General features: G+C 33.4%; 1 protein-coding gene across 1 annotated transcript in view; it reads left to right on the forward strand.

Moving 5' to 3' along the window:
- Positions 1–1,701, forward strand: part of LOC149903672 (uncharacterized) — a 51,288-nt gene extending 49,587 nt beyond the window's left edge. The window contains exons 5-6 of the mRNA XM_090109018.1: positions 252–362; positions 661–1,701. Of these exons, the coding sequence (XP_089965144.1) occupies positions 252–362; positions 661–1,608 (1,059 nt within the window). The 3' untranslated portion in view covers positions 1,609–1,701. The remainder of the gene's footprint in view (positions 1–251; positions 363–660) is intronic.
- Positions 1,702–10,823: the final 9,122 nt, after the last annotated feature.

A 10,823-nucleotide genomic window follows, 5' to 3' on the forward strand; every position in this document is an offset into this window, starting at 1 on the left:
GTAGTTCCCGAGATTAGAGCGTTCAAACAAACAAACTCTTCAGCTTTATAATATTAGTACAGATAAGAAAGAAAAACAGAATATTATATTATCAGAATATTATAGAAAACTTAACAATTATTTAATTTGCGCATTTTACAGGACGTCTCGGGTCAGCTTATTAAAAAAGCCTTGGCTTTATCCAGCGCTGGTCTCTCTATATCTGACTTAAGCATTAATACATTTCTTATACTAAAATTTTCTTATTCCAGCTCAAATCAGACGATGGCGGTACGGACGGGGAGTCACCACCAGCCAACGGCTCTGTCTTCACCATGACGCTGAAGAACAATCATCTCATCGTGGAAACTGAAGAAAGGAGTGTAAGTATAAATATATTATCTATGTGACATGAAACTACTTACATAGCATGTTTATGGAATCTTATTTAATATAAATATCAAAATTCTTCAAAATTTTAAGATCAATACTTAAATTGTAAACAGTCATGAACGTGTACTGTAGCGAAATTATGTCATGATAGAAAAGTTTCTTGATATAATTACCCATTAAGGAAAACTTAGTTCATTTCCTCGAAGTCATTTTCCTCATATTTATATACTTACGTTTATTTTAATCAGTAAGTGCCATTCTATAAATTTCTTACCGTTTACTTTCCAGGATATAATGAACGGTCGAGAAACAAAAATGAAATACTCCCCAGACAACGACGGTATCTTCGTCGTAGAAGTCCAACAATCCGCTGTTTATAGGCCCAATAAAATACACAATTCCCCTCCCCATGACCCCCAAATTTCCACCAACCAAGCTCTAATACACCGCGTACCAGAGGAACTAGATAAACGTATTATTGAAGAAGACAGCGAACGAAGCAGTGAAAAGTTTGAAAGACAAGCCTTGGCCTTATCTAGTACTGGTCTATCTATATCAGACCTAAGCATGTCGTCTATTGGTTCTCATAACGTTAGCTATTCGTATGGCAGTCAAGTGGGTTATGAACAAGGACCATTTGGATACCCCATATATGCTGGCTACGATGTTAATAAAGAAGATACAGCAGATGCTTTAATTCACGACAATTCTCAAGAACCGTTAATTGGTAAAACACCTACAGATCCCGATAAACCAGTCGTCACTGCAGCTATTTTCAAACAAGACTCTATTATAAGCAATGATATTTTACAAGGACCTGGTTATTGTATCGAAGGGTCTTCAGATGGTCCCTTACTATCCGATGTTCAAGCTAGAGAAGTCAGTTTACAAAAGATACACGATCAAAAAGAAAGGAAACTTGAAAATGGTGTAGCTATACCCATTGCTGAGAAATTTGAAAGTCCGTTGAAGACATTTAGTAGACCCGATGTTCCAAATGATGGAACGAAAACGATGAAAACGATTATAGAAGATAATCCTAACGATTCTAAAGGGAAAAGGTTACCAGCAATAAGAGCAGATGTTTACGAATCTGTTAAAGAAGTAATACAAGCTGGATCACCGAAATTTGAGAAATTCAATAATGAAATGTCGCCAGGGGAAAGCGGGTTTGATAGTCCGCCAATGATAACTATTACTGAAGAGAGTGAAACCAAATCGGATGATACTAGTTAATTTTAAATTATGTAAATACGCTGGACGTTTTAGCTTCTGTGGTGGTTATCACTAATCTTTAAATTATTGTTTTTAAACTTTAAACTTATCAAAGTGTTGTATATATTTAATTGAAATTAAAGACTTTGCAAATGGTTTTGCTTTTTCTTTCGTTGATGATGTTTTTATAAATAATTTCGATTTGAAATGTTAGAGCATAATGAACAACCAGAACTTTTTGTAAAGTTTTTAAGCTATTATAAACATCTAAAATTTTAAAAGATTCTTGTGTTTTATTTTTAACTGTTTCATCTACCATTTAGAGTCTATTTTCTAGATAATAGTTAACGTTAATTTTCGGTTTCGTTCACGTTTAAAGTTGCTATTTCTTAGATTCTAATGTAGTTAAATTGTTACTTTATCTAAACAAGTCGATGATTAGTACTAGTCTGCATTAGAACTATTTTTACTTATTTTTGTTACTAATACTTTTTAAACTTTCCTAAATAAAAAATTCAATAGATCTTCTAATTCTAGATATTTAACTAAATACGTCTAGTATTAAATCATCGATAGAATATCAAATTTAGAATTAAGATGTGATACAATAGTGATAATTTTTATAGATTTCTCTCTTTTTGTATTAAAACGAATCTCTTTCGATTTTTTCGGTACTTATGTTACCAGTTTTAGGGTTAAAGTATTAAAAATTAATTTAAAAGAGGAAATTTAATACTTAAATATTTTTTTTTGCAATGGAATATTGACGTTTTGGAAGCGTGGCACAGAAATTGTAAGTGAATTTTTTTAATGAATAAATGTGAACCTCTGCCCCATTTTCTATTAGGGGAAGTAGGATCATTGTTTTGTTATTGACCAGCTAATAGCCCACAGTTTCTATTTTTAGTTATTTTGTGTCGATTAAAAAGAACGAAAAAAAACAAATTCTCATTTTTGCTCAACTTTTCATATAAGTATTACATAAATGGCTACTTTTAATAAAAAAAAAATGTTTTTTTCTTCGCATTGATTTATTTTAACCCATTGAGCCCCAAACGGCCCGATTGGTCCACGACACAATAGATTTGCTATTGTGTCTGTGATTCTGGGTCCTGAGTTATTAACAAAGAGTAGACCAAAACTTTGTTAATTATGTTAGTAGTTTAAAACGTTATTGTAAATAAAAAATCATTATCTGTATAGTAATTGTGCCAATTAGATTTTATGCCTTTTTAAAATATGATTAGCTGAAAATTTAATAATAAATGAAATGCATAAAATATTTTGGAAAATATTCATTACAAAAATAAAAATTATTACTTATTTTTGTGATTTCAGCAAAAAAATGTAATTTTTAGTTAACACGCTTTAAAATATAATATATGTATATAGGTTTTAATGTTTTTATTAGGGATGTAACGATACATGATTTTGCCGATACGATACAGATACCGATATTTGTAGTAATGTATCGGCGATACCGATACCGATACCGATATCGATGGCTTGGTAGAAAAATAAATAGTGAATTATGCATAAAAAGTTACCAACATTTAACAGAGACTCAACTGTTAATCGTATTCTTTTAAATACAAATGCCAAATCAAAAAACAACAAAGCCATTTATTTTAGTATTATTATTTTACAAACTTTAAGTAATACACATACAATCAGTACCTAATAAAAGTTTACTATTGGTAGAGTTTTTTCAGAAAACAAAGTGCGCACGCGCGGGCGGCCTCCCGCATCGTTCATTGAGCGCGGTTTTTTGAATTGTTTGATATCGGTATCGGTTGTTTTACCATCGGCGATACCGATATATCGGCTTGCCGATTATATCGGCCGATATATCGGTATCGGTATCGGTATCGTTACATCCCTAGTTTTTATGTATGTATAGTTTTTAACTTCTAAATGCTCGTTATATTAAATCAAAAAAACTTCAATTCCTTTCGACAATTCGCTTTAAGATAAAAAGAGCGTGTGTGCCGAGTACATGTGTCATAAGTGAAACTTCTCTGGCAAGATTCAAAGTCACCAAAATTGCCGTACTCCCTTAAAATGCTCTCAACGCGCCTAAAGAAGTTTCATTTTAAAAAAATCAAACGTATAGGTATATTTTTTTTAAACAATTACGATTATTATAATGGTTGCTGCTACGATCGGCTTTATGGTCGCAATTTGCATTTTTAATGATTTTATCATGACACTTGTAAGTGCATGACACGTTCTTGGTTGGTATCGATTGAAAACTCGATTTTTTGTGAGATCTTTTCGATAAAAATAATGACAGTCAAGTTTTTAATATCTATATGATATAATATATGAAAATTTTTAAACAAAATTTGTGAATTTTTTACTGTTCTGTTTTTTTTATTATGTAAAGTCAATTTTATGTGAGTATTTTTTATTACAAATATTTTTTATCAATAAATGGATTGAAAATGATAGTTTTATTAAGTAAATAATGAAACAAAATCACTTTTAATTTTTTATTTGAGTTACTATTTTTAGGACGTAAAAATATGTAGTTTATAATTTTCGTTTTCTGCCAATGTACATATTTTTTTAATTTGACTTTTATTCAAAAGTTTATAAAGGAGGCATAGTTGAAATATATTGAAAAAAGAAACAGAAAAAATGTATCCATGAAATGGCTATTTATTATAAATTGTCACTTATAATACCACAAGAGCTTCAAAATTATCGGGTATTTTCCGATAGGTTCGTTGCAAACAAATGAAGGAGTCAAGTTTTTAGTCAAGGTTAAAAAATCACGAGCGCGAAGCGCGAGTGATTTTTCCTGAAAAACTTGACGACTTTATTTGTTTGCAGGGAACCTTGAGGGAAATGCCAGATAATTTTGAAGCTCGTGTGGTATTCGGGAGATTATTTTTCCGTCCCAAATGTCGGCCAATAATTTCACAATTGAATTGAACCTGTCAGTTTGACATCAACAACCAGAGAAAATTTTCAAAAAATTATCAGTATAATACCATGTAGGTAGGTGTACCACGTGACGTCGAATGGTGCAATTCTATTGGTCGATATTTGGGTCGGAAAAATAATCAAATTAACTCGCTATTGTTAAGACGCTGACATTAGTTTATTAAAATAATTCATAATTTTATTTCAGTTTTACTGTTCGCTGTATTTTAATGAACAGTTTTAATAATTTGACTTCATACAATTTTTTTCCGGTTTCTATATTTCAATAATACTAATATTTTTTTTACATAATATGTCACACCTACCTACCTGTCATTTGTGTCTAGAGAATGTGAAAAATTTCAAGGCATTTCATAAAAATTTGAAAATAAATTTTTAATTGTATTTTTTTCATTCTTTTATTTTCTGTCGGTTTTCATTCAAAAATAAATATTAATCTATTGTCAGCGTTTTAAATTGTAATCATAATTATTATTTACATTTATGTTTGTATAAAGCTTCTATTATTAGCAGATTATGAAATAGAGTTCAAAAATTATTTATTTAGTGCCGTCCTGTTTGATCGAATCATGTGCCAAGCAAATTTGAATTTTATCTCGTGTTATGTAAAGTTCATTGTAAATATATTTTGTGGACAGCGAAGCGATTGATTATAATAAAAAAATATGAAATAATACCTAACGTATATAAAACTGTATATTTATTTTAGACTAGGTTTCAGCCCGCGGCTCCGCCCGCGCAGTCAAAGAAAAACCCGCATAGTTCCCGTTCCCGTGGGATTTCCGGGATTGCGTCATTTTCCTGGGATAAAAAGTAGCCTATGTCCTTTCTCGGGTATCAAAATATCTCCATACCAAATTTCATGAAAATTGGTTCAGTAGTTTAGGCGTGATTGAGTAACAGACAGACAGACAGAGTTACTTTCGCATTTATAATCATTTTTCTTCTCTTTAAAGTGATTTTTTCCTTGATAAAGTAATTTCAAAATACAAGCACATATTAAAAATATATCTATTGAATATTTTTTATCAACAGTGAAAATCGCGGAAATCCCACGGGAACGGGAACTATGCGCGTTTTTCTTTGAAAATGTGGGCAAAGCCACTGGCGGAAATCTAGTTATTAAATACCTGTAATATATAGTTTTAAAACAACAAATATTATATTATAATTGTACTACATATTTCCATACATAAAGAAAACTAAAATTTATCGGCCTTAGACTCTAGATAGTAGAGGCCTATAAAAAGACCTAAAGGTGCCATATTTTTTTTCTTTTAACCCTATTTTAATATTAAAAAAGACGTGTGGCACTCGGGGACTGCCGCGGTAAAGCTATTGCATGTTATGCCTTCAAGCCACACCTCCGCGCCCGTCGGAGTGGGGAGCGTGAGGTTTTTCGTTACAGAATTTCTAGATTCGGTCCCCGCGCTCAAGGTCCGCGATAGAAGCTATGCAATAGCTTAAAATAAACTATATCTTTGCTTCTCTGTCTCACAAATCGTATATAATTATAAAAGACTACTAGTTATTTAACTCCGTTAAGTATTTTATTTGCATAAATTAGTTTATATTTAATTTTATAAATAAATAGTTATTCGCTATTGAAGTTGGAGTTTTATTTTTATCTTATAAATTTATAAAGAGCCTATAGGCACAATATACAGTCGTAGCTGAAAGTCTATCTAAAATAATTAATCCCTATTAATATTATAAATGCGAAAATAACTCTGTTTGTCTGTCGCTTAAACCTCTCAACCGATTTTTTATGAAATTTGGCACAGACAATCTTTAGACCCTGAGAAAGAACATAGGCTATACCTTTTATTGCGAAATATGTACCACGGGCGAAGCCGGGGCGGACCGCTAGTATAAGATAAATTCGTCTTAGTAATACCACTCATAGGCATTGAGATAATATTACTACGTATGGAGGAGACACCGCGAACAAAATCTGTGCACCATTTTTTGATCTAACTAAGTTTTAAAAATTATTATCTAGTTAGGTACTTACCGATGAAAGTTATTCCTTTGCACTTTTCCGTATTATTTGTGCAATATTGTAACACACACGAAGACATATTTGATGCGTTTCACTTTAAAACAAATAAAAAATGAGCGTGCAGTTACGCCATATGGCGTATGTTGAGCGGAACATAAGTGATGTAGGCGGTATCGTCTCCATATGTATATCTCAATGCTCATAGGTTATAACATCGAAGCTTAGTTATAGGTAATCCTTAATCGGCTCGACGGATTTTAATGCTTTTTGGTTCATCTCGTGTCTGCCAAAAAGCAATAATTTTCCGATTCAGATTATGGCTCCAGGATCCGATTAAATTAAATAATTAATTAATTAAATTATTGGGCGTCTCATCAAAATAAAGCTACTCACGAAAAATTAGCTTGATAGTAATCACGTGCAAAAATGGGCGATGGATCCTGAATAGGTTCTTATAAAATGGCAAATAATATATGAAAATACACATTATATTATAGAGTCAAATAAGGCATGAGGGACATTATCAGAAAAATCTACCTAAAATTGCAGCTGTTGCTTTTAAGTGGGTAAGACATATTGTCTCTTCAGAGGAAAAAAATTGCTGTATGAACAAAATATATTTTACAGTTCCATCTTACGCACATTAATCACATCAAACTAATAGAATAAAAATAAAAATAATAATACATAGTTTAAAAAAACTAAAAAACACGCTTTTTATAGAAACCGAACTAAAAAATGGAATAATTTTATCAAATTATTGTATTGTCATTGGTCCTCAATAAATCTACAAAGTTTGAACGAAATCTGGCCGTTTAAAGTGGGTCAAAATCGCGCCCAAAGAAGTCGGTTACAAACATACAAACATACAGGTGAAGCTAATATAAAGCGTGTAACAATGAATTGTTTCACGTTTTTTGATAAAGATGGCGTTAATATTTAATTAACTACAACGTCTAAATTAACCCTTTGTTTATTGTTGAACCCTTATTTACGTTTGATTACAGCGCCATCTCTCGGGTGGTGGAAGTAAACATTAAAAAAATATAAAACGCAGAACAGTTATCACTGTTTTAGTTCCAAAAAGTTTTTATAGATGGTTGTTTTACAGGTATAAAGGTAATAAATAATAAAATATACATGATATATGTATCTCATCGTATTTTAAATTATGTATGAACTCGTTTTCATAAGGCTGGAGCAAATGTATTCCCACATTTTCAAAATGGACAACAAAAAAACGGACTTTATTATATTTTGGTACCCATATTAAGAATAGTTGACTGCTTTCCCATCCTCAGGGTATTTTAGTTAATTTATAAGAATATTGAGCTTGTGTCATATTTTTCTAAAATTCTGCATCGTTGTCAAGCAAACACCGAATTATTAAAGTATTACATATCAACAAATACATAAAGGGTACCTTCTTCTATTTTTATTAACGTGTACAGATAACGCATGTAATAACAAATTTCTACAGATGATGAAAATATTCTCCTAAAATAGCATGAGTTATTTATGGGTACTGGGCTACCAATTATTAAGAAATATATCTGATATTTTTAAAGGATTTTAATGACTGATAATATAAAACTATGGGTCTATTTCTTGATATGTGAGTCAGTCTAACTGATAAGAAAATTCCCAATTACTACAAATACAAAAGTTAAAATCCTATCAAAGTACTTCATGAGTACAATGCTATAATAGTTAAAAGTTAATTACTTGCTTATAAATTATAATGATGATGAATGAGAAATTACAAATTTTCTATTAAAATTTTAAAATAACAGGTTATATCTCTATGTTGACAGGTATAGGTATAAGATAATGGTTAATTACAAGTGAACCATACTAACTATTTTTTATCTATTTTTTATTTATTCTACTATCAGCTTATAAAGTAAGCTACCCTACTCCTAGACCTTCCAATCTGTATCAGACCAGCCTTGCTAAAACCCCGAATCCGACATAACTAGCAGACAATTATACGCATTATACATAAAAATGCGTGACATGTACCCCTCATCTCCACTATTGATTCACTAGGGATAATTGAGCACACGCGTCGCCCCCACGCGTCACCTCATTTGATTACAACGGAAAAAGCGGCGAAAAATCGAGTAGATGCAGTAATCGGCCCGTTGCTATGGTAACCGATATTAACGGGGGTGAAGGTGACCATGTTGTTTGATGTTGTGGGATATTGTCTGTTATTTTTGGGAATAAATTTATAGATATGTGTAAGTATTTTGTTAATTATACTATGACTAGCTGCGTTTCGCAGTTTCACCCGCATGGCTCCGCTCCTATTGGTCTTAGCTTAATGATATATAGCCTATAGCCTTCCTAATAATTTTTCCACCGTAATAATTTTTCAAATCGGACCAGTAGTTCCTGAGATTAGCGCGTTCAAACAAACAAACAAACAAACAAACAAACAAACAAACAAACTCCTCAGCTTTATAATATTAGTATAGATATAAGGTTTTATAGAAACAAAATAGTGTAGTGTAGCGCTATAAGCGTTGCTATTTGCTAACGACATAATTTGAAATAATAATATTGTTGATCATGATTATAGTCAAAAGTTCCAATATCAAGTGTGGATTTTTACAATATATAAAGCCTGTTGTTGTTCTTTCACAACTCTATATATTTATATATGCTCTATATGCACAATTATAGCTCTATCAGTACATCTAGTACTTATTTTACATACAACTGTAATACATAGCAGAATAAATAAGATCTTTATATGTTTTCACAATAGACTATAACTATCTTACCACAATAAACTTTAGACAGGGTTTATCTTTAATCGCGGGTTCTCTTTAATCTGGTTTTGTCGCATTTCACATAGACAACTATTAAAGTGACAGATTCCTGGCTTAAAGTTAGACTGTGTTTAAATTGTTTTGTGGTAATTTTTTTTTTTTTTTTTTTTTTTTTTTTTTTTTTTATGTCAAATCCAGCAAAAGAGCAGACGACTCACCTTCTGCGAGGTTGTCGCCGCCCATGAGCGTTCGCAGTGTCAGGGACTCTACTACAAGCTTTTTGCTGGTTTTTAAGAGAGGAATAGGCTTTCTTCTTGAAGGTGCTCATGTCGTAATAATTAGGAAACACTGAAGCTGGTAATTTATTCCACAACTGCGTAGTTCTTGGCAGGAAATGTCTACGGAAACGCACAGTAGACGAACGCCATGCATCCAGGTGGTGTGGATGGTATTTTAATTTGTGTCGTGCAGTGCGGTTGTGGAATTGCGCGGAGGGTATTAATTTAAATAGTTCATCAGAACACTCCCCATTGTAAATACGGTAAAATACGCAGAGCGATGCAACGTCACGTCGCAGCGCGAGCGGATCCAGCCGATCGGTGAGCTCGGGTCGGTCGACGATTCGAGTGGCTCGACGTTGAAGGCGGTCAAAAGGAAGTAGCTGGTATTGGGGTGCTCCAGCCCAGAGGTGAGAACAGTACTCCATATGTGGCCTAACTTGGGCCTTGTAAAGTTGAAGGCGATGAGCTGGCGTGAAGTACTGTTTCGCTCTAGCGAGCACCCCTAGCTTCTTTGAGGCTAATTTAGCCTTATCTTCCAGATGACCCCTGAACTGAACGTCGCTCGCAATGTCGACCCCGAGGATTCCGATACTAGGCGTGGCCTTGAGAAGAGTGTTCTGGAATTTAGGCGTGATGACAAAAGGCTTCTTTTTAGCAGTAAAAGCGCAAACTTGTGTTTTAGAGGGGTTGAACTCAACTAAATTATTATGCCCCCATGTTGAGATTTCGTCGAGAGATTTCTCAATTTTGGACACAAGTTCTTTCCGGTGTTGGTCCACTTGCTCCTGAGAGATATTTGCAACGCCGGTATAAGCGGCATCGCCCGTGCTATCGTCCGCATAACAATGTATATCACGTATTTGCAACATATCATTGATGTGCAAGAGGAATAGCGTCGGCGACAACACGCAGCCCTGTGGAACACCAGCATTCACAGGCATGGGTACTGAGCATGATCCGTCGACAACGACCTTGATGCTTCGCGCTGTGAGGAAACTGGCGATCCAGTTACAAAGTCTCTCAGGAAGGCCGTACGAAGGCAACTTGGAGAGAAGCCCCTTGTGCCACACCCTGTCAAACGCTTTCGCTACATCCAAACTAACTGCCATGGCTTCCCCCTTACTCTCAATTGCTGACGCCCATCGATGTGTTAGGTAAACTAAAAGATCACCAGCTGAGCGGCTGTGACGAAATCCGTATTGATGGTCACTTAACAGCTGATGATCT

The sequence above is a fragment of the Colias eurytheme genome, chromosome 13 (genome assembly GCF_061535395.1).
Source record: "Colias eurytheme isolate Ceu_HAF_F1 chromosome 13, ilColEury1 Martin Lab GWU primary, whole genome shotgun sequence".
NCBI lineage: Eukaryota > Metazoa > Arthropoda > Insecta > Lepidoptera > Pieridae > Colias > Colias eurytheme.